Consider the following 25,908-nt stretch of genomic DNA (forward strand, 5'->3'; position numbering starts at 1 on the left):
GTAACTTGGCATTTGCAAGACAACTTGCTCAAATAATTCGATTAAGGGCACAATTTCCATATTATGAAATCAAAACTATTCGTCTTGATAATGCTGGTGAGTTTACGTCTCAAGCTTTTAATGATTATTGTATGTCAATTTAGATAAAATTTGAACATCCCGTAGCTCATGGAACACCCCTAACCCTTATCCGTTGCTGGAATAGGGCTATGGTGTATTACCAGACTTTTCAGAGCAAATACGAACATTTCATAACATGTAATATACATATAAAAAACCAATCATAAATCACTCATACTGTCCATTACATGAGCCATCGAGGCCCAAAATATGCATTAGAAATAAATCGGGACTAAACCGAAAACTTAGAGAATTTTTTCCAAAATTTCAAAATTTTCTTTAGGTGCAGAGGACACACGATCGTATGGTCAGGCCGTGTGGGCATTCGAAATTGGGGCACACAGCCGAGTCCTAGTCCATGTCCAATTTAGGGTGCTTATTGACTTGGGTCACACAGCCAAGCCACACGTCCGTGTGCTAGGCTGTTCTATTTCTCAATTTTAAAGAAACAGGGGACACATAGTCGAAACACACCCCAAGTGTTAGGCCATGTGTCACACACGGCTGAGACACATGCCTGTGTCTTTGCCCGTGTGGACGAAAATAGGCCATTTTAAGGCCACTTTTCTCACCTATTTTGATATCAACCTATACACAACATTTTAATACATCAATACATCCCAAACAAGCAATCAACACAAGCCAAAATCATGTTTTAAGCATGACATAATATCACAAATACTCAAATACTTAAACTTACCTATTTAATCCATCTCATTGATTTACCAAAATCTACTACTAATTACATACATACAAGCATATATCAGTCACAACCACATTTCATTTGATCTCATTTCCAAACCAACCCTATTCATGCCATATAAACCATAATATACATTATAAAACTACCGGAGTGAGTTGGATAGTGTGACTTGATGTCTTAATCCGATCTCCCAACCTCAAGTTAATCTATAAGAACATTAAACAACACAAGTAAGCTTAATGAAGCTTAGTAAGTTTGATAGGTTAAACATAAATCTTACCAAACTTAATATAACAATTTAAATAGTAAATTATTCATGCACTCTCCCTATCAATTACAATATGAATCGATGAACACACTTCTTTCAAATCAATATCAATAATAAACAATAAATATTTCAATTCCAATCACATAAGTCATTTACCAAATCTTACCGAATTAGATAACGGCTTACGAATATGAGTACATCGTTTTCAGAAGCCCAAAGGCTAAACAGAAGCACATAAGTGCTAAACAGAAACCCATAAGGGTTGAACGAAAGCTTATAAGAGCTGAACGGAAACCTATAAGGGTTAAACAGCAGCTCAAAAGAGCTGAATAAAAACATATTAGGGCTGAATAGAAACTCATATGAGTTAAACAGGAACTCGTGAGAGCTAAAGGGAAAGTAAACATGAAAGTTGAAAACAAATGCTAAACTTCAGTTTACTTGGATAATTTACTGTCAATTCTTCCTTTGCTGTCCTTTACCACAAAACGATTGTACTCAATCCCGCATTCTATCCGTTTTGAGCATTCAATTCAAAATTCATAATTTTAACAGTATTTTACTTTCATCAATATATATAAATAAATAAATAATAACATTCATCAATTTAATATAAAAATATTAAATTTTAACCATACGAACTTACCTGGGTTAAATTTTAAGATTTGTAGTAGTTCACGGACTATTCTGCTAATTTTCCTTTTTCACGAGTATCTACGGGCTCTTGATCTAAAATATAAAATTATTCATTCATTAGCATATGTTTCAGCTCCAATTCACTTCACAATTAATACCCCTCAATTTTTAAAATTACGCAATTACCCCAAATTTTACAAATTTTGCAATTTAGTCCTTTACTAATTAGTCTATCAAATGAGCTAATTTTTCTCAATTGACAATTTATCTAAATATTCTAGGCTATAATATAGCCCTTGATAAGAAGAATTTAATACCAAACCCTAATATTTAATCTTTTCACAATTTGGTCCTAAAATCAATATCTATCAAATTCATTTTATAAAATCATCATACAACAAAATTAAAACTCTAAATCCATGTTATTTGATCAAAAACATCCAGTATTCATCTATAGTAACTTTCAAAATTTCAAATAAAATAAAAAACTAATGAAATAGTTAGTTGGACCTAGTTGTAAAAGTCTCAAAAACATAACAATTTCAAGAAAAGAGCAAGAATTGGACTCACTTGAAGTAAAAATATGAAAAACCAGCTGAAATGTCCTCCTATGGCATTTTAGAACTGAAAATTGATGAAGAATTGTCTAGAATTAAATTTGGTCATTTGTTTTATTTTTAATTTCAACTAATTTACCAATTTGCCCTTAATTCACTTTATTTTATTAATTTTTTCATACTTATGCCGCCTCAGCTATCCCAAACATAACTATTTTAACTTTTAGTCCTCCTTTATTTACCACTTGGCTATTTAATCACTATTTCTTTAATTAGTAAGTTTTGCACATTTTTCAATTTAGTCTTTTTTAATTAATTTAACTATCAAAATGTTAAATTTTTCTAACGAAACTTTAATACTACCTTAATGACACTCTGTAAATATTTATAAAAATATTTACAACTCAGTTTATAAAATCGAGGTCTCGATACCTTGTTTTCTAAACCACTTAACCTAATAAATCCTTATTAAACACAAATTACTAATTCAAAAACCACTTAACTGTTTGGTGGTCTCGAACCACAGTTTTCGACATCACTAAAAATTGGGCTGTTACAGCTCATGTTCACACACAAAACAGTTTAGCTAAATTGTTTATCAAACGCCTCCAACTAATAGCTAGGCCATTTCTTATAAGAACAAAACTCTCTGTTATAGTTTGAAGATATGCTATTTTGCATGCAACAGCTCTTGTACGCTTCAGACCAACAAGTTATGATAAATACTCCCCATTACAATTGACTTTTGGTGATGAGCCAAATATTTCACATCTTAGGATTTTTGGAAGTGTCGTATATGTTCCAATTGCTCCACCAAAACGCATAAAGATGAGTCTTTAGAGAAGGTTGGGAATATATGTTGGTTATGAATCTCCTTCTATATTTAAGTATGTTGAACCATTAACTGGAGATTTATCTTTTGCACGATTTATTGATTGTCATTTTGATGAAACAACATTCCAAACATTAGGGAGAGAGAAAATACAATTGGTAAAAGAAATTACACGGAACGGATCATCATTATCTTAATTAGATCATTGTACAAGTCAATGTGAACAAGAAGTTTAAAAGAATATACATTTGTAAAACATCACCAACCAACTGCCAAATTCATTTACTGACCTAATAAGAATTACAAAATCTCACATACCAGCTGAAAATACTCCAATACAAATTAATGTCTCAACAAGGCAAACTATTAGTGCAAAAGAAAGTAATCCATGCCTAAAGTGAGGAAGACTTGTAACGCCCCCATGCCCGAGACCATCACCGGAGTCGAGCTTGAGGGGTTACCGAACATAATTTATCAATTTAAGAACTTTAAATCATTTGTTTCTACATTCACAGCTTTCTAGCTACCCGCGTCACAGTTACAAGAAAAATCATATCTCGAGTTACGAAACTCGAAATAAAGATCCGTAAATTTTTCCTGAATCTATACTCATATATCTATTTACTAATTTTTTCTAGAATTTTTTATTGGGTCAATTAGTATAGTTTATTAATTAAAGTATCCCCTATTTCAGGGTTCATTGCTCGACCTCGTGTATTACGAATCAGATATATCTCTATAAAAATTTCAATGACTATGAGGTTTGTTTCTATTAAAACTAGACTCAATAAGGAATCTGTAAATATAAATAAAAACTTCTAATTATTTTAGTAAAATTTATTATGAATTTTTAAAGTCGAACAGGGGATCCAGAAATCACTCTCGCCCTGTTTCGCAAAAAGTTTAAATATCTCATAAAATATAATTTATATTCCTGTTTTGTTCAATCCATATGAAAATAGACTCATTAAGCTTAAATTTCATAACTTACTCATCATTTAGTTCCATTTGTACTATTTTTAGTGATTTTTCAAATTCATGTCATTGCTGCAGTAATATTCTGTTTTAAGGCAAGTTTCATCTTTCCATGAATTTTTATGAACTAGATAACCTGTTAAACTTCCATGATATCAAACATGATCTAAATTAGCCATCACCATGACTTATCAATATCAAACATTTTCTCAACCAAACATGGCCATACTTAAGTAGTTGTACAAGCCATTTACCAAGATAAAAGTCCTTTGGATAGTGTGATCGAACTTTCGACCTGTCCCCATTCCTGAGCCGGCTTGTTCAAAACTACAGTGAATGAAAAGGAAGGAGTAAGCATAAATGCTTAGTAAGTTCATATGTAAATAACAAGTAACATAACAATACAAATATACCAAACAACTTTAGCATGGTACCACCAAAACATATATCACATTTCTAAACATCATTCATCATCTTACCACCTTATCGTTGTTGTATCTATTTTCAACCCGAGGGTTAAGAACATACTGTCCAAAGTGTCCATTTCACAACACTTACCCAAAAGCGTCACTTATATCTTAAGTGCTCTTCCATTAAACTAGAAATTTCACCGTTGAACACATCGAATACAACTCGGATACGGATAATTTGCACATAAGTGCCTCATATGTAATCAAGAAATCATGTAACCCGCCCTAAGTGAACTCGGACTCAACTCAACGAGCTCGGGCGTTCGCATCCATAAGTGAACTCGGACTCAACTCAACGAGTTCGGATGCCTAGTTACATTTCACGAACTCGGACTCAACTCAACGAGTTCGGACATTCGCATCCATAGGTGAACTCGGACTCAACTCAACGAGTTCGGATGCTCAACCATCCTAGTGACATGTCACTTGTATCCTAATCTATTCCTAAGGTTCAAACGGGCTTTTTCCCTCGATCTCACATTTGTCGTCTTCCATGGAATATCGGAACCGATACTTGGTAGCAATTCATATTTATCAAGTAGTAAACATAATTTGCATATTACTCAACATTAACCACAAAGCATAATATTTCACGATTAAAAATCAGCGTATCATATAATTAACATCAATAACTTAAAAATAACAATTATGCTACATTATTTACACATGAACTTACCTTGGTACCAAACTATAAAGATTTTGCAATTTAGTCCACAATCTTTTCTTTTCCTCGATCACGACTTGAATCTCATTTTTCTTGATCTATAATACCAAATTAATCTTATTTAATACATACATTCATCAAAACAGCATTTAATCTGAACTTTAAAAATTACACTTTTGCCCTAAACTTTTGCATAATTACACTTTTGCCCCTAGGCTCGGAATTAAACTTTATTCCTTATTCTTATGTTTTATAACATGCTGATCACTTTTCCTTCTATGGCAACATCAAATTCTCTCTAACATATACTTGTGACTATTAGGTATTTTTGCCGATTAAGCCCTTTTACTCGTTTTCACTAAAACCGAGTAGCACAAGTTGTCTAACATAATTTAAAACCCCATATTCTATCATAAAACATCAAAATACACAAATTTCACCTATAGGTATTTTTCCAAATATAAACCCTAGGTTGAATTATTGCTAGCATAAGCTTAATCGAGCTTAAGGATTCCAAAAGCGTAAAGAACATTAAAAGCGGGCTTGGAATCACTTACTATGGAGCTTGGAAGCTTGAAACAAACCCTAGCTAAGGAGAACCCTTGAAATTTCGGCCTAATGAAGAAGATTGACAAAATTGGCTTTTAATTTTTTTTAATTCATTTTAATAACTAAATGACCAAAATACCCTTACTACTAAACTTTCCAAAATTCCTTCCATGTCCTAATTTTGTCCATGAACTTAAAATTGGTCAAATTTCTATTTAAGACCTCCTCATTAATATTCCAAAATAATTTCATACTAAAAACTTCTAGAATGCAAGTTTTGCAACTTATTCGATTTAGTCCCTACTTTCAATTTAAGCACTTTAGGCATAGAATTTCATCACGAAATTTTCACACAATCATGCAATCATATCATAAACATCAAAATCATTGTAAAATAATTATTTCTATCTCAGATTTGTGGTCATGAAACCACTATTCCGATTAAGCCCTAATTCAGGATATTACAAGACTAGTCGGTTCCAAAGATAAAAATCATCGTAAAAGGAAAAGAGCAAATATTCAAGATGGTTCTATTGTAGAGACAAGTGCCCAAGAAGATACCAAATATATAACTAATAAAAAAACCTCAGAAGAGGTTTAGGTACCTAAATATGGTGATTATGAAGAGAACTCAGTAAGTTATGTTACTTTAGGAAAAAGATAGAATCAAAAAAATATAGTCGTACACAATAATTTTGCTTATAATGTTGCTATTGAAATAGAAAAAGAAAATGAGGATCCTGAGCCTAAATCTATTAAGGAATCTAGAAATAGAAAAGATTGATCAAAATGGAAAGACGCAATTCTAGCAGAATTAAATTCACTTTCTAAATGTGAGGTTTTTGGACCTTTAGTCCAAACACCTAAATATTTAAAGTCAGTAGGATATAAATGGATATTTGTGAAAAAAAATGAGAAAAATGAAGTTGTAACATATAAAGCATGACTTGTAGAACAAGAATTTTCGCAAAGGCCCAGCATTGATTACGAAGAGACATATTCTCCTGTAGTGGATACAATCACGTTTAGATACCTTATTAGTTTGGCAGTATGTGAAAAATTTGACATGCATCTAACAAATGTTGTTACAGCCTATTTGTATGGTACACTTGATAGTGAAATTTATATGAAAATCCTTGAAGGATTTAAAATTCCAAAAGGGTTTAAAATCCTTGAAGGATATAGAATTTCTTGGGAAAATTTCTCAATCAGATTAAAGAAAAGTTTATATAGATTAAAACAATTTGGACATATGTGGTACAATCGTCTAGTGATTTGTTAAAAGAAGGTTATAAAAACGATCTAATTTGTCCATGTGTTTTTATAAAAAGGTTTGGATCAGACTTTGTGATAATTGCTATTTATATTGATGATCTAAATATGATTGAAACTTCTAAAGAGCTTCAAAATATAGTAAATTATTTAAAGAAAGAATTTGAGATGAAAGATCTTGGAAAAACAAAAATTTTTCTTGGCCTACAGATCGAGCATTTAGAAGGCAGAATTCATGTCCATTAGTCAACTTATACAGAAAAGATCTTAAAGAAAATTTACATGGATAAAGCACACCCATTGAGTACCCCAATGGTTGTACGATCGTTAGATGTGAATAAAAATCAATTTCGTCATTACGAGAATGATGAAGAGTTTCTTGGTCCTTAAGTACCATATCTAAGTGCCATAGGGGCATTGATGTATCTTGCAAACAACACAAGACTTGATATAGCTTTCGCTAAAGATTTAGTTCTTTTCCAACACATAGACATTGGAATGGAATTAAACATGTATTTAGATATCTCAGAAGGACCATTGATATAGGCTTATTTTATTCAAATGATTTAAAATCCCTATTAGTCGGCTATGCTAATGCTGGATATTTATCAGATTAACATAAAAGTTGATCTCAAACGGGATATTTATTTACATGAGGAGGTACAACCATATCATGGCGTTCAACAAAGTAGACATTAGCTGCTGCCTCTTCAAATCATAATGAAATAATTGCAATGCATGAGGCAAGCCGAGAGTGTGTTTGGCTAAGATTATTAACCCAACATATCCAAAAGATATGTAATTTGCCTTTACAGGAAAAGATGTCAACTATCTTATACGAAGATACTGTAACATGTATAGCTCAGTTGAAGGGTGGTTACATCAAAGGTGACAAAACGAAACATATTTCACCAAAATTATTCTTCACTCATGATCTTGAGAAGAAAAGTGACATAGAAGTTCAACAAATTCATTCTAGTAATAATTTAACAGATCTTTTTACAAGGCATTGCCAACTTTAATGTTTGAAAGACTACTACACAAGATTCGAATGCGTCAACTGAAAGTTGTAATGTGATATTGCTATTAGGGGAGTAAAAAACATGTAGCAATCTTTTTCTTTAACTGAGGTTTTGTCCCACTGGGTTTTTTTGGTAAAAGTTTTTAACAAATCAATTTGTAATAGTAGATTGTGTACTCTTTTTACTTCATTAAATTTTTATCCCAATAGGCTTTTCCTAATAAAGATTTAATGAAGTATAGTTTTCTCTAGTAGACATCTAAGGGGGAATGTTACAAATAAACGTGGATGTTCATATTCTAACTTCTTCATTTATGAGATAAAACTCCCTCAATCATTATGAAAGTAATTATGCAAGTTATGTTAATGAAGCACTTATATGTGTTGCATTAAATGACAATGAATTATAAATGAAACCCTTGTATGAGTGAAATGAGATATTAGAAAATTCTCTCTTGATTTGATCTATTATTTATTCTAAATATTTTTTATTTGATTATTTTATAACAATAATAGAATTTTTAGCATTTTTACAAATTTCCAAATCGAACATGTGACGCAAAGTAGTAGATCTCGGTGGTAGGCAGGGTGAATAGAATAATGGAACCTTAGAATATTTTAAGGGAGACAAATATTTTTATTCATGTTTGGCAGGAAAGATAAAAAAAAAAAAAAAAAAAAGGGACATTCTTTTCGCCCAGTATAACTGAAAATTGAGAAAATAGAAGAAAAATAAAATGTAAATTGTTTTGCAAGAGAAGATAAAAAAAAGAAGGATAAATATTCATGCTACTTTAAGTATAACTGTATTGTTTATATATTATCTAGACTAATTTTTGATTATTAAGAAAATAAAAGAAAATTTGAATAATGAAGAATTTAGTAATTTTTTTTTACAATTTGTACAAATAGTTTAATAGTAAGTAGGAATTTTCATTGGCATCATATTTGAATGATTAAAATTATTAATTAATTATTATTTTGAATAATATTAAGTAAAATTATATTGTACCATAAATTTGATAAATATATTTGAAAATGTTTATTATTAGAATATTTTAATCATGAAATACGTTAATACATATTCTATTTACTTTTCAACAATTTAAATAATAAACATAAGTTTAATATATTATTTAAGAAATTAACTACATTTAAAAACATAAAAAGACAAATCTCCTCACCCGTCCATCTCTTTTACTTGGATCCTTTTGCGCCGTATCCCAAGTCACACATACTTGCAATTCAACGAATAAAAGAAAACCCTTAAAATAGGAAAAAAGTAATTAAACCTATCAATTGCTAATCAGATTTTAGGTCACCCTGCAAAATTATTAGTTAAGAAAACCTCAACATGATCATATATCTAATACTAATAGTCCCTCTATTTTCTCTTCATTCACATTACAATTTCAATTCATCCATTTAATAACCATTTTGCCTACAATTTAAAATTTTCCCAACAGTGGGATTACTGGCTGGAACGCATGGTGCATATAATTGAGACAACAATACAGCCAAAAAAAAAAAAAAAATCCCTGGTTGATCTTGTATATTTCCATTATTTTCCCAAAAAAACCATTCAGTTCACAAAATGTTTGAATGACACCATCATAAAATTTTCAGATTTCTCCCACTGATGCCAACAAAGATTCACAGCTTTCTCCATATATTAATAATTCCACCAGCAAATGACTTAAGGTTCCCCCACAGAGTTGACTTCTTCGAACCTTCTGCATTTTCAGTCTGCTCACTAGAGGGGTTCCTAGATGATAGAAATATTCATTTCGTATTAACATAACTCATAATAATGAAATGGCAGATAATTCGTAAAAAATTCACACACAAAATTCATTTTAACTGACTGAAATGTTAAAATGAAATGCTACAGGTAATTGGACTAATAAAAACAAGGGCCAGAATTAGTTCTACTTATGGGCTAAACAGCAAGTTGTAGGGTTTCAATTATATAAATCTGCAAATGCGTTTAAGTAGAACAGGCATATGTAGATCAATTTACTAGAAGATGCATAAAAATATCAATGCAATTAAGTTCCCTCTGCATGTGCCAAATTTCTTGTCTGTTCAAGGAAAAATACATGCCCATATGAGGTGTCTTTTATTTCAAGTTTCAAATGCAGATTGAAACAAATGCAGAGCATAAGACTATCAAACATATACAAATGTTTCCAAGAATTAAGCGGAAAAGAAAAAGGCTTAAATCAATAGAGAATTTAAGCTATTACAGTGATAAATGTCATTTACATGCAAAAGAATAAAATGTAATGAAACATTCATGGTGGAGCCATGACATGTAAAGACATTTTCTACCAAAAAAATGCAGATACTTGGTAAAAGTAACATCCAGCATGCATCCACCTGCCATGCAGGCATAAAAGAGCCAACAAATAACTTGAAGAGGAAGTTATATTCTGTCTCTTAGGCAAAGGAACCTTGATCCCATCATACAACATTCATAGAATTGTCATAATCATCATCATTGTTATTTGAAGGTAAACAGACTATGGACATATTCAAACCTCATTCTAATCAGCCAAATAATGTCAACACCACCATAGTCATCCATGAAGCTATGACCTATAGCAACTCAACTCATTCACTAATTGAGCTGTTGAGGAAAAAGAACACTTACCTTGCATATTTTTCCTCTTCTAGGAATTCTGGGTGGTGCTTATATTTTTCCTCTGGTAGGATTTTTGGGTGGTGCTCAGCCTTGGGCTCTGGACTCCCAGAATCTAGTGACTCCTTTGATATAGCCTGCTCCTTTTTATCACCCTCTTCATTTCCAATCTGAGTTTCTTCTTTTGGTAGATCATCTTTGACTACACCAAACTCAGATTGAACACCTTGAGATTCAGTTTTAAACAGCTTGTCTGATTCAAGATCTTGATCAGTAGCTTCGACAATTTTTTGTTTGTCTGGAAATATTAGAAAATTGTCAAAATCATCCATCTCAAGACCCCCTACTTTATCATCCTCTTGTTTCTCAAGGCCCTTAGCATCAACTTTCAGCACACTATTTTCTTCCAAAACAAAATCATGACAACTACCCTGAAAATGAAATAACAAATTAGATTACAAGGTATTTAATATGGTTCCACAATTGCACCAGTAAAATTTACTTTATAGAAAATAAAACTAAAAGGGATTCTTAAAATAATTTTTTTTTTTTTGAAAAGTTGGACAGCAGGTTACAAAGTTGTCCTGTAAACAGTAGAAGAGCTTGAGGACACAGTACATTTTAAAATATCAGGTTATTAGAGATCCATTTTATATGCTTGAAAACATAGTTTTATGCATTATTTCAAGGGAATAAGTACATAAATTGTTGGCATTTAGTGACTAAGGAAAACAAAAGAATGAGGAAGTATTAAAAGAAAAGCTTCTGAATTCAACTAGGAAAATTGTGAAGAAGGGAATCCATAATTCCATACTAGTTACAACTGCAACTTCAATAAAATTTGTGGAGTTTCTTGAGAAAAATGCCAACTCCAACTAAGAGCATATTCTGTCTACTTGAAATACATTCCTGCATTTATCATTGAAGATAAAGCATATAGAAATGAGTACTTACTCTGTCAGCCTCCAGTTGCTTGTCATTTGTGTCATGCATCTTTACATCATCCATAGCTCTTGCACAAGTGTCATCTTGGACTACAGTTGAGATCACTTCAACTACAGAAAATGGTTTATCCACTTTATTGGCAGCTTTTGCTGATAAATTTTCATAACTGCTGTTTGAGGAGCATATTTTAGATTTATATTCCAACTCTTGAAGAACCTTCCTAACAACATAATAAGAGCCACCCACTTCTTTTTGAGCTGCAGTTACAGATGGGAATTTCCCACCATTCACTGATTTATACCTGCAAAAGGATAATGGGAGGACTTAATTGTGTCCTTATTAAGGAACTAATGAGTTAGAGTTTCAAACTGAGCAAACTTGACATGACAATCTTAGTTTCCAATAGTTAAATGGAAACTATTATACCAAGAGAAATGGCTCCATCTCATGGCACAGTCCAAAGACAAGATTTGAATTAGGGTTAGAATAAAGATGCACCATCCATATCAGATACTTGTTGCATCTGAATGAATAACATGTTTAACCTTCTTCAATTTGAACTGAATGGTCTTCAATGGCAGTACGATGTGAAGAGATAGAGAGTATCTATACGGCATAGTTGCAGTTAAGAAGATGATCTACTCAGATGACAATTTTATCTAAATACTGGTAATATTGTCTTCAATGGAAAGAAGACATAGGGAGAGAAAAAGAGGACGTAGATATCAATATTGCAGATCAACAAGATGATTTTCTCAAATCATAATTTTTATCCAAAAGCTGTGAACTATGAAACCCTAAGCATGTTTTGATGCACACTGAAAATTTTGCATATTCTGATTACTGTAGCTTTCCTGACCGTGCAAGACCAGCCTGGCAATTGATGGTCATGAGACAATTTCCATTTGCCAATGAACAAATATCATGCCAGACTCTTGATCTGCATGATTATGTTTTCTAACACTTTTTTTATTCAAAAAGAGAAAGGTAAATAAGGAAAAGACTTTAATGAAGAGATGCCTAAAATTGTTGGTGGTGGTTGAAGCTGGTCTTTTATGAAGGGAAATGTTAACCGGTGTGAGTTTGTTTGTTTCAAAAAGGACTGTGTACAAGAGTTGAACATTACATACATGGTAAAACAATAGCAGAACTTCTGTTCAGCAACACAAAAAGGAAAAAGAATTGTATTTCTCAACAAGATTCTTGAAGGAATAGCACCCATAAGAAAATGTTGAAATTTGGGCACTACAAACATAAAGGATCCTCAGTAGAACCACAGCATTGTAGGTGACATAATAACAACAATAATGACATAAATATAAAAACATAAAGGATGAGAAAATAGGGATTTTTTATATAAAAAAAAAAAGTAAAAAATGAAAGAGAGAAAAGCGGACCTGTTAACAAAAGATTCGATCAAATCTCGACGTTCATCCTTTGAGACTCTTTTTCGCTTGGGAGAGTCAGAAGGAGAAGGGAGAGAAGCAGCAAATGATCTTCCACGCCGTACACCAACCCATGTTGCTGTAAAAATGGAACCACAAAAGAAGACTTGTTTAGGAAGTGGATTTCCAATTAAAACAAAAAGAAAAAAAAAAAAGAGAGACTAACCAGGAGCAGCCGAGTACTTGGAGCAGAATATCCGTCCTCTTACAACCTGCATCCTTCACATTCACATACGAATCATTTTCAAGGCCAAGGTTAGGGATCAAATTATAGTGGCAGTGGGATTTTACTTTGAATTAGTTTTGATGATTTTCGAATTTGACTTGACCCTCGCTTCCTCTTAAAGAGAGTGAGGGTTTTAGCAGTGTGAGTTTTGATTTTGAAAGTTTTGAGAAAGGGACTTTAGGGGTTTTCTTTCTTTCTTTCTTTCTTTTTTCCCGTCTTTTGACCTGTTTCCGGTTCTTACACGCTGTATAAACCAGACACTGTTCACCTGTTGCTCAATTTTGGTAAATAAATATATAACTTCGGTAATAATCCGACTGATTCTCCAATCGGATTCCTTTGTCTACTATTTTCAATTCGTAAAATTATCAATCGTTTTACTATTTTAGGTCTGAACATGGGCAATTTTTTTTTTAAGTTAAAGTGTTCAACTTGATAATTATTTTTAGGTATAATTTTTTTTTTTTAAGTTAGGCATGAACATAGCAATTGTTCCCACATTAGTATATGAACTTTTTTTTTTAAGTCAAGTCTTGAACTTGATAATTATTTTCACATTAGGGCTTAATTTTTTTGTTCAAGTTAACCTTGAAAGCCCTGGAGTTTAGACCTCAATATGTGAGAACAATTATCTAATTTAACCTTCAATATGAAAATAATTATCAAATTCAAGGAATAACTTAGACAAAAAAAGTTCTAAGCCCCAATGTGACTTAGTTCAGGGTCCAATGTGAGAACAATTGTCAAGTTTAAGGATTAACTTTGACAAAAAAATGTTCAAGCCTTAATGTGAGAATGATTATCTAGTTCAAGTCCCAATGTGAGAACAATTGCCAAGTTCAAAACCTAATTTAAACTAAAAAAAAGTTTAGGCCCAAAATGAAAAATGTTGCCAAATTCAAGGTATTGACTAAAATAAGATCTTATTCCAACGGTATCTAATTTAAATCAATGGATGTGGTTGCAAGAAAGAAAAAGAGTTTATTTTAGCTGTTAGGTTAGGATACATCATTAAGTGAAAAAAATGCGTTGTTGACTTGGAACTAGTTAATCCAATTAATGAAAAGAGAGAAGGTGTGTCTCCTCTTCCAAAGTTTTGTTCCCCAAAAAATTGCAACAGTTTGCAAAAGATTCAGCATCAAGTTTTATAAAAATTCTATAAGGTGTTGAAAAGGATGTTGCGAGTGGACCTTGTCATTCTTAGAATTTCTATTAATTGAAATGATAAAAAAATGGTAATGTAAAAAAATGGAAAATGTAATTAGATCTAAAAAATCATTTTTGATATAATGACAATCTTAAGAGGATGAATGTTGCATACTATGCGTAAGTAAAGGGTCAGGGAAGGCTGTGAACAAATGGTAGCTGATAGTGAAATGAAGAAGAAGCAATATGGTTATAGATGAAGGAGAAAAAGATAAAGCAACAATTACGGTGGATGAAAGAAAAAAGTTAGAAATGTTCAAAAGTTTGTTTTTTAAATGCATTGTTTCATTTAAGTTCCAACCAATAATGAGTTGTAGTTATTCAAAAATTGAGCCTTGTTTAATTAGATATTGGTTGGGCTTTGATTATCTATATTGTGTGGGGTTGTTTTGTTTTCTATTTTGGGCAAACAATGGAAGTTGTTTTGTTTTTTATTTTATTTTATTTTGGGTTGTTGTTTAGTTTTTTTTTTTGTGATGTTATTGTAAACAAATAAAATGGATGGTTTGATTGTTGACATTGCAACTATTAATGTTATTTGGGAAAGAAAGATAGTAATCCTAACACTAAGATTGTGACACTGTGAGATTTAGTGTACATATGATAGAACTAATATTGAAAGGAAGATTGTAATGAATTGGCTTTTGAATTGTAGGCTTGGAATGGCCAATTAATGGTTTTAGGTAATGGAATTTGAAGCTTAGTTACATTGAAAAGAAATCAATCAAAAAAACCCTAAACCCAAAAAACAAATAGAATACAAGGAATCAAAATGAAGAACATGTTTAACATGAGTTGTCTTTCCAAAACGGCATGAGCAAAAAATATTCTTTTCGATTATATTGAAACTGAAATTTTAGTTAGCCTTCCTACTTTAGTTTTAAACATAAGATAGGAGTCAAATAGAAAAATATTTTGTTCAAAAGAGAAGAGTTGTAACATCCCGAATTAGGGCCTAGTCGGAACAGTGGTTTCAGGACACAAATCTGAGATAGAAATAATTATTTTATGATTCTTATGAGGTTTATGTTATGAATGCATACTTGTGTGAAAGTTTCATGAAGAAATTCTATGCATAAAATGTCTAATTGCATTTTAGGGACCAAATTGAATAAAGCGTAAAACTTGCATTCTAGAAGCTTTAAGCATGAAATTGCATTAGATTATGAATTAGAAGGTCCTAATTAGCAATTTTACCAATTTCTAAAATTTTGGACAAAAATGGACATGCATAGAAAAAATTGGAAAGAGAAACCCCAAAGGCATTTTGGTCATTAGGTAATTAAAAGATTAAAAAAGGAAAATCAAACCAAAAATGTGTCCATCTTCCTCCTTGGATGCCGAAAATCACAAAACACCATAGCTAGGGTTTTGTTCAACATTTCCAAGCTCAACAGTAAGTGCTCCTTAGCCCCGTTTTAAATGTTCTTTGTATTTTTGAAGTTCGGGTAACATGATCTACCCATTTCTAGCTATATTTTGAGCTAGGGTTCATGTATGAAAATTGACCCATGCATGACATGCTTGTATTTTGATGATTTATGGAGGAATATGAATGTTTGATGCATGGTGAACATATTTTATTAGGTGATTTTTAGTGAAAACACCTAAACAAGGGACTTATTTGTAAAAGTGTAAAAGTGAGTAGTAATAATGTGAAATAAAAAAAATATGGGCTGATATGAGGGTAAAAAAGGTTCAGCCAAGCTTGGGTAATCAAGAAAATGCATGCATTTCATTTTACGAGCCTAGGGACTAAATCGTAAATATGTAAAAGTTTAGGGGTCAAAATCAAGAGTATGATTTATGGACCCGTTTGAATAATGTGAATGATAAATAAGTTAAATTTGGCATTATAGATCAAGAAAAACGTGAATCGGGACTTGATCGAGGAAAGAATAAAGTATACGACGACTAGGCTCGATTATTATTGTTTTGTACCGAGGTAAGTACATGTGCAAATAATGTGGTATTGTAGTATGTTTTAATGATTTAATATGACGTGATAAATATTTTATTGTAATTATGAGTTATATGCCTATTGATTGTTCTGAAAGCATTAATGTTATCGTGGTCGTTAACCACGACGTTACAAGCAAGTACGATGGAGATACTATATGCAAGTGAGGAAAATCCCGTTTGAACCTTAGGAATAGTTTAGGATACAAGTGACATGTCACTAGGAATTAAGCAATTCGAGCTCGTTGAGCGGTCTGAGTTCGTGATATGTATGAGATTCCGAACTTGTTGAGTGGTCCAAGTTTCGTGAGATATGTGGCATCCAAGCTCGTTGAGAGGTCCGAGTTCATTATGGATGCGAGCATCCGAGCTCGTTGAGTGGTCCGAGTTCATGATGGATGCAATTCATGTAACATCTGAGCTCGTTAAGAGGTCCGAGTTCATTATGGATGTGTTACATGTTATGTGGTAGTTTTAGCTACGTTTGTATATGTGGCACTTATGTGCAAGGTTTTCGCGTATCCAATAGTATTTCGAGTGTTCAACGGGTAATGTAACGATTGTAATAAAAGTCCCGAGGAGGGCATATGAAAGAGGTATGGTTATCAATACTCTACGATGAGTACAGATACGTACGCTAAACCTATAAGTAATGCTTTGATAAAGATCGATTTAAGATAAGCAAGTATGTATGAGCATATGATGAGTAAGCAAAAAGGTTTGAATGAAGAAAAATCTTTATATATATGTTACCATGTTTTTACATGTTGATTGTTTATTACTTTTACATATTATTTGTATATGGACTTACTAAGCTTTTGATGTTTTGATGTTTTTAAGATCATTGAAGCATGATACAACTATTTCTACCATTACTTTGAGCTAGGGTTTATGTTCAAAAATTTATCCATGTGTCATGCATGTATTTTGATTATTAATGGAGGAATATGGAAGTTTAGTGTTAGATGAACATCTTTTTCTAAGTGATTTTTTTTATGAAAACACCAAAAAGGACTTGTTTGTAAAACATGTAAAAATAGGTGTTAAAAATGTGATTTGAAGAAAAATGTGGGTTGTTATAAGAGGGAATATGAATCGGCTATGCTTAGGTAATAAAGCAATTGGACGCATTTTATTTTACGAGCTTAAGGACACGGGCATGTGCGACCATACTGCCTGCCCACACGGGCGTGTGACTCTCTAAAACATGAAAATTTTCTAAGTGTTGTAAAAGTTCCAGAAGTTCTCAGTTTAGTTCTAAATCTTTCTCGATGCATGTTTTGGGCTTCGTAGGCCCGTATAAGGGATGTTATGTATATGTTTGAATGACTTTAATTGGAATGAAATTTTATGGTCCGGTTTTGTGTGTTTGATTGCGTTCAAGTACAATAATGCGTTGTACCCTATTTCGGTGTTAAGTACGGGTAAGGGGTGTTACATTTAGTGGTATCAGAGCTACGATTTGGTCAATTCTCAGACTAACATAGCTTGTGTACGAGTCTAACTATACATGCCATAAATACGTTGTGATAGTGTGGCGACTCCTGCCCTTTTAATTGTGTTTTTATATAGTAATGGATCTCAATAGAGCTGAAACCGACGACGTAGAAAGTAACGCTCCTACTCCCGCTGAAGGGACAGTACCGCAAGAGAGTAGACCTCTCACAGTTAGTTAGGGAGAAGGAGAAAGGGCTCGGGAAGCCTTTCTCCACATAATGGATACTTTGTACATAGAGTTCGTTCGGACGAACCCGAACGCTCAACCCCCTCCACCCCTACCTATCCCTCAACCTGTTCCTATAGCACCTCAAGGCATGAATTTTATGAGACTGAATAGACCTCTAATGGATAAAATTCGAAAGCAAAGAGCCGAAGAGTTCCAAGCTAGCATTGATGATGACTCGAAGCGAGCAGAGTTTTGGCTTGAAAACACCATCTAGGTTTTTGAGGAATTGACATACACACCAGAAGAATGCATTAAATGTGTGGTATCATTGGTTAGAGATTCGACTTGCCACTGGTGGAAGACATTTGTCTCGGGTGTACAAAGGGAGAGAGTAACATGGGAATTTTTTGAAGAGGAGTTTCGAAAAAAGTATATTTGTTAGAGATTTATGGATCAGAAAAGAAAAGAGTTCCTTGAGTTGAAGCAAGATAGAATGATCATAACTGAATACGAGCGTGAGTTTGTGAGACTCAAAAAATACGCTCAGGAATGTGTGTCGATTGAAGTCATTATGTGCAAGAGGTTTGATGATTGATTAAACGAAGACATTTGGATGTTTGTTGGTATGCTTGAGTTGAAGGAGTTCGTTATACTCGTTGAAAGAGCTTGTAAGGCTGAAGAATTGGCCAAAAAGATCTATGGGTAAGTCATTTCAGTCCACATCGAAGAAGTCTAGGGACTTCCATCCTCGTTCCAATGCTTTTGTTGAGTTTTCAAATAGAAATAGAGGTAAACAGTATTCGGATACTAAGGCCCAGACCACCTCGATTGCTAGTGTTGGCAATACTCGACCAAGTAGATTAGAATGTCCCCAATGCGATAGATGTCACCCTGGTGAGTGTCGAGGGAGTGACAGGACCTGTTTCAAGTGTGGTTCCCCAGATCACTTATTAGAGAGTGCCCTAAGATGGCAGGAAATGAGAGATATCAAAGTGTAAGATCGGGTAACATTGCTAGTCGAGGTAGACCACAAAAAAATCTGGGGAATGGAGCGAGCAGTAAGAATGCCCCTAAAGAGTCTACTATGAGACCCGAGGGTAGAGCTCCTGCAAGGACGTACGCCATCTGCGCTCACGAAGAGGCTTCATCCTTGAATATGATTATGGGTACATTTTTTTTATCTATGATGCTACTGTTATTGCTTTGATTGATCCGGGATCTACCCATTCCTATATTGTATGAAATTTGTGTCTAGTATGAGCATGCTTGTTGAATCTACGGAATATGTGATAAAAGTGTCAAACCTGTTAGGCAAATGCGTGTTAGTTGATAAAGTATGTAAGAATTGTCCTTTGATGATTAGATGTCACTGTTTTTCGGCTAACCTTATGCTTTTTCCGTTTGATGAGTTTGACATAATTCTTGGTATGGATTGGTTATCTGCTCATGATGTAGTAGTATATTGTAGGAGAAAATTTATTGAACTGAAATGTGAAAATGGTGATATTCTAAGGGTTGAATTAGATGAGTCAAATAGCTCGTCTGTAGTGATTTCTTCTATGACCACCCAGAAGTGTATAAGGAAGGGTTATGAAGCTTATCTTACTTTTGTGTTGAATAAAAAGAGTCGGAGTTAAAGATTGAGTCAGTACCGGCAGTTTGTAAGTATCCGAATGTGTTTCTGAAAGAATTGCCTGAATTGCCTCCAATGAGAGAAGTAGAATTTGGTATTGATCTAGTTCCGGGTACGATGCCCATTTCTATTGCTCCGTATAGGATGGCTCCAACTGAGCTAAAGGAGTTGAAAACCTAATTACAAGAATTGATAGATAAAGGTTTCGCGAGACCTAGTTATTCACCGTGGGGTGCACCTGTTTTATTTGTGAAAAAGAAAGATGGTTAGATGAGACTATGCATTGACTACAGACAACTCAACAAGGTGACGATAAAGAATAAGTACCCTTTGCCGAGGATAGATGATTTATTTGACCAATTGAAGGGAGCCACAGCATTCTCTGAGATAGACTTGAGGTTTGGTTACTATCAGCTAAGAGTTAAAGACTCAGATGTGCCGAAAACTGCATTTTGGACGAGGTATGGTCACTATGAATTTTTAGTGATGCCTTTTGGTTTAACGAATGCTCCTGCAGTTTTCATGGATTTAATGAACTGAATTTTCTAACCTTATTTGGATAAATTTGTTGTGGTGTTTATTGATGATATCTTGATTTATTCTCGTGATGAGTCTGAACATGCTGATCACTTAAGAACAATTTTGCAAACTTTGAAAGATAAGCAGTTATGCTAAGTTTAGCAAAAGTGAGTTTTGGCTTAGAGAAGTCAGATTTTTGGGGCATATTGTATAAGGTGATATGATCCGAGTTGATCCGGGCAAGATTTCAGCCACTGTTGATTAGAAACCGCTGAGAAACGTATCCGACGTTAGAAGCTTTTTGGGCTTAGCTGGTTATTACCGAAGGTTCGTTAAAAGATTTTCCATGATTGCCTCTCCAATGAAAAAATTGTGCAAAAAGACATCAAGTTCGAATGGTCAGAAAAGTGCCAACAGAGTTTTGAGAAATTAAAGGTATTGTTGACTGAGGCTTTGGTATTAGTGCAACCTAGCCAGGAAAAGAATTTGTAGTTTATAGTGATGCATCCTTAAATGGATTAGGTTGTGTGCTTATGCAAGAAAGCAAAGTGATAGCCTATGCTTCGAGGCAATTGAAACTGTAACACCCCACACCCGTGCCCCACGCCGGGTCAAAATATGAGGTATTACCTAACTTAAACTTTTGCATATAGACATTTTCATAACACCAAAACATGGTCAAATTAAAACTTTTTCAAATTTATTTATAAACTCCTTAATAAGAGCCTACTAAGCCTAAAACATCCATTAGAACCCATTCAAAAACAATCCGAGTCCTTTAAAGAACTCTGAGAATAACTTTTAACATAGGGGCACACGCCGTGTGGGAGGGACAACACGCCCGTGTGACATTTCAACATGGTCATGCTATTGGCCCATATGGCTCACACGGCCTAAGCAATACAGGGACATGCCCGTGTCCTATACCCGTGTGGAATTAATTCTAAGTGCACACCTACAGGGGTTTTCACACGGCCTGGAACACGCCCTTGTCTCTGGCCTATTTCCTTCACACGGCCATGACACACCTGTGTCCTAGCCCGTGTACAAAAACTTAGACATTCTGTTTCTGACGTCAGCAATCCTTAAGGGATACACGACCAAGGCACATGCCCGTGTGCTAGACTGCGCCTTTCACACGGCTGAGACACACGGCCATGTCTCTGCCTATGGGTTTACTACCATGCATACTGACTTACAATTCTTAAGTGCAGGGGACACACGGCCATATCACATGTAACACCCCGTACCCGAGACCGTTGCCGGAGTCGGACACGAGGGGTTAACGGGCTTAACCCACTCATTTTCACAGTCCATTTTAAAAATTTCCAGGCAGTTGGCTAACTGCATCACTGTCACCTTAAAAATCATATCTTTGAGTTCCAAAACTCAAAAATCAGTTTTGTAATTTTTCCCTGAAACTAGACTCATATTTCCATCTACAGATTTTTTTCTAGAATTTTTGGTCTTTCCAATTAGTACAGTTTATTAGTTAAAGTCTCCCCTGTTACAGGGTGCGACTACACTGACCTTCCTGCATTACGATTTGGATATCTCCTTGTACAGAGCTTCAATACTGATGCCATTTGTTTCTACGGAAACTAGACTCAAAAAGGAACCTGTACATATATGGAATGAATTCTAATTATCTCTGGTAAATTTATAATGAATTTCCAAAGTCGGAACAGGGACTCCAGAAACCGTTCTGGCCCTGTCTCACGAAAACTTAAATATCTCTTAACATACTGTTCATATGATCATTTTGTTACTCTTCTATGAAAATAGACTCGTCAAGGTTCGTTTACATAATTTATTCACTATTTAATTCCATTCCTACTATTTTTAGTGATTTTTCACATCCACGTCACTGCAGCTGTCAGCATCTGTCTTTAAGGTAGGCTTTACCTATTTCATAGTTTCCATGATTCAACTAGCCCTTAAACATAAATAGCACAAAATATGATCATGATTAACCATCCCAATGGCTAATCGTTTCCAAACATTTCCATACCTCTTAATGAACAACATACAATGATTATAATACCGTGCCCAAAGTATACTTAAGCCATTTTCGCATGGCTATCGAAATTTACACAAAACCGAAAGGTACATGACCTACAACAAAAGGGTAGTCCTATACATGCCATTTCAAAGTTCAACCAAAATAGTATACCAAGAAGGAGCTTTGATAGTGTGGGCGACTTCTACTTCAAAATCCCGAGTCCGATAGTGAAGAATCAAAATCTATAAAGCAGAAAATCAAAGAAAGCGGAGTAAGCATTTAATGCTTAGTAAGTTTGAGCCATGAATTTAAACACAACCAAAGTATAGCATTCATGTAGCTAAGCAGATAATTTCATATGCACAAATTCTCAATATCATACTTACTTCACATTACCAACCCTTATATTCATACACAAAGATCAACATAGCCAAAGGCGGTAGCTCATTTATCAAGCGGCGAATACTTATTTGTAAGGGCTCAACTAATTCAAAGCACATCTGAAACATACCTCATTGTTGGGATTTCACAAGCGTATTAACTGAAATTTTTATAGCAAGTTCATTCATTCCCGAATCACGTACCTTGAGTTTAACCGGATATAGCTACTCGTTCAAATGCCTTTGGGACATAGCCCGGTTATAGTAACTCGCGATGCCTTGGGACTTAACCTGATTTAGTAACTTCGCACAAATGCCTTGGATCTTAGTCCGAATTTAGTAACTTCATACGAATGCCTTCGGATCTTAGTCCGGATATAGTCACTTAGCACAAAGCCTTGGGACTTAGCCGGACATCATTCAATAACCATGCACATTTATCAATAAATCATGATACATTCGTATTTCATTTTCATTAGCAAAACTCAAACACAAGGCACTTTTCACACTTGCAATTTCGGCTCAATAGCCACGCACAAAGAGCATGATTTTGATTTGCTTAAAACATGATCTAATCAAATCATAATCTAAGTTCCATTACTCGAAAACTTACCTCGGATGTTGTCGAACGATTTCGATGGTTATTCGACCACTTTTTCCTTCCCTTTATCGGATTTAGTTCCCCTTTGCTCTTGAGCTTAAATTGACAAATAAATTGATTTAATCATTTGAGTATCAAAAAGAGGAACTCAAGGTACTTAGCCCATATATATTCATTAGACATTAAAGTCACATATGTACGAAATCATGAATCTAACTCAACACAATAGTCCACACTCTCTTTTAGCCGATTATCTAAGCCAAGAATAGGCATCAATGTGCTTGCCTCTAACCGAATGCATGCACATCAATCCACCTCATGTGGCCGAATATGCATGTCCATGTTGAGGCCAATTATATACTTAATATCACACATAAATGGCATACATTTTACTAACTAACGCATTACATATTGTAACTCAATAGGCATCAATCATTTACTTCATAACCGAAACATCATCATATGTAAATATATACATTGAGATAGTATATATGTCATACCAATACATCATGTGCAAACATATATATATATATATATGTGCAAGAGCCGAATCACAAGTTGATTATAACCAAATATAAACATATATCCAAAACACAAATCTTACCTATCATGCAATAAGCATAAATCATGCTTATGGATATACCATGGCCAATACTTCCAACAACACCAAATAAAAATATACTTCATGGATCTAAGGTAGACCCAAGAAAGGAACTCATAATCATCAAGGTTTAGCATGAAACACAACCATCACCCTTATTAATCTTCATAGCCGAAAACCTTACTTATTCCAAAATCACAATTTCACATGGGTTACCAACAATAACTTGATATCTCACTCAAAATCAACTAGGATTTCAAGAACTAGTATCAACTTCCTTACCTTAATATCGACCTAAGATGACCGATTGCTTCACTCCTTTCTTCCCCCTCTCAAATCGGCCAAGAAGAACCAAAGAACACAACTTGTTTTCATTTTTTCCTTAGAATTTTCAGCTAAAAGAAGTGAAAAATGATGGACACTTTTTTTTTTCTTCTTTCCCTCAACTCACGGCAATGGGAGGGGGGGAAACACTCACACCATCTTTTTTTTTTCCCATTTCTTTATTACCCATACTCCTTATTTTATTTTTCCTAACATACACCATTGTCACAACATGTTTTATGACATGTTTTGCCCATCACTCTTTGTCATGGCCGGCCACTAGCAATTAAAAAGGGGGAAATTGACATGCAAGTCCACCCTTTTGATTACATGCACTAATAGATCCTTATAGATTTACCTATCACATTTCAAAAGTGTCACACATAAGTCCTATCGACTAATTTCACATGCAATTTACTAAATCAAGCTTAAAACCTTCACACATTCATAATCACATATTTTAGACAATAGATATCATATTCAAATAATTTGGTGACTCGGTTTAGCGGTCCGAAACCGCTTTCCGACTAGGGTCACTTTAGGGCATCACAACTCTCCCCACTTAAGAAATTTTCGTCCCGAAAATCTTACCGTAAATAGGTTTGGGTATCGCTCTTTCATAGAGTTCTCGGGTTCCCAAGTAGCTTCTTCCATCCGTGTTTGAGCCATAACACTTTTACTAACGGAACCCTTTTGTTTCGCAACTCCTTCACTTCACGAGCTAGGATACGAATCGGTTCTTCTTCATAACTCATATCGGCTTGAATTTCGACCTCGGAGGGTTTATTACGTGTGAAGGATCGGATCGTAACGTCAAGCATCGAAACATGAAAACGTTGTGGATCCTTTCGAGTTCGGGGTAAAAGCAACCTATATGCAATCGGGCCAACTTGTTCGGAGATCTCATACACCAACGAATCTCGGACTCAATTTGCCCTTACGGCCAAATCGAGTATCTTTACCAAGGCGACACCTTAAGAAACACTTTGTCTCCCACGATACTCAATATCTCTTCGTTTTAAATCCGCGACGACTTACGACGATCGATCGCCTTGAGACTTTCACAAGTTATTCTTACTTACGCTCGGCATCTTTAATCAAATCCACTCCGAAAATTTTACTTTCACCGAGCTCGGTCCAAAACAATGGCGTACGGCATTTTCGACCGTACAAAGAATCGTAAGGTGCCATCTTAATACTTGACTGAAAACTATTGTTGTAAGCAAATTCAATCAAAGGTAAATACCGTTCCCATGAACCACTAAACTCGAGGATGCAACATCTCAACATATCCTCAAGTATCTGAATTATCCGCTCGGATTGACCATCTGTTTGTGGATGAAAAGCGGTGCTAAAATGCAGCTTGGTACCCAAAGCTTCTTGCAATTTCTTCCAAAATCGTGAGGTGAATCTCGGATCTCTATCCGACACGATAGAAATAGGTACCCCGTGTAATCTCACAATCTGAGAAACATACAATTCAGCTAATTTATCCATTGAAAAATCCGTGCGTACGGGGATAAAGTGAGCCGACTTAGTCAATCTATCAACAACGACCCAAATCGCATCTTTCTTACTTGCCGAAACGGCAACCCGGATACAAAATCCATCGTTACTCGATCCCATTTCCATTCGGTATCATGATCGGTTGGAGTAAACCCGTAGGCACTTGATGTTCCGCCTTCACTTGCGA

At 34.3% G+C, this 25,908-nt stretch overlaps 1 protein-coding gene across 1 annotated transcript; it reads right to left on the bottom strand.

The window, feature by feature from the left end:
• Window positions 1–9,454: 9,454 nt before the first annotated feature.
• On the bottom strand, window positions 9,455–13,674 carry LOC108474593 (uncharacterized). Its single transcript, XM_017776566.2, has 5 exons — window positions 13,265–13,674; window positions 13,051–13,177; window positions 11,663–11,954; window positions 10,721–11,139; window positions 9,455–9,832 (listed from the first exon to the last, which is right to left on the bottom strand). The coding sequence occupies exons 1-5, from the start codon at window positions 13,314–13,316 to the stop codon at window positions 9,721–9,723; spliced, it is 1,002 nt and encodes a 333-aa protein (XP_017632055.1). The 5' UTR covers window positions 13,317–13,674; the 3' UTR covers window positions 9,455–9,720.
• Between the last annotated feature and the right edge of the window lie 12,234 nt (window positions 13,675–25,908).

Source organism: Gossypium arboreum, chromosome 3 (genome assembly GCF_025698485.1).
Source record: "Gossypium arboreum isolate Shixiya-1 chromosome 3, ASM2569848v2, whole genome shotgun sequence".
Classification (NCBI taxonomy): domain Eukaryota; kingdom Viridiplantae; phylum Streptophyta; class Magnoliopsida; order Malvales; family Malvaceae; genus Gossypium; species Gossypium arboreum.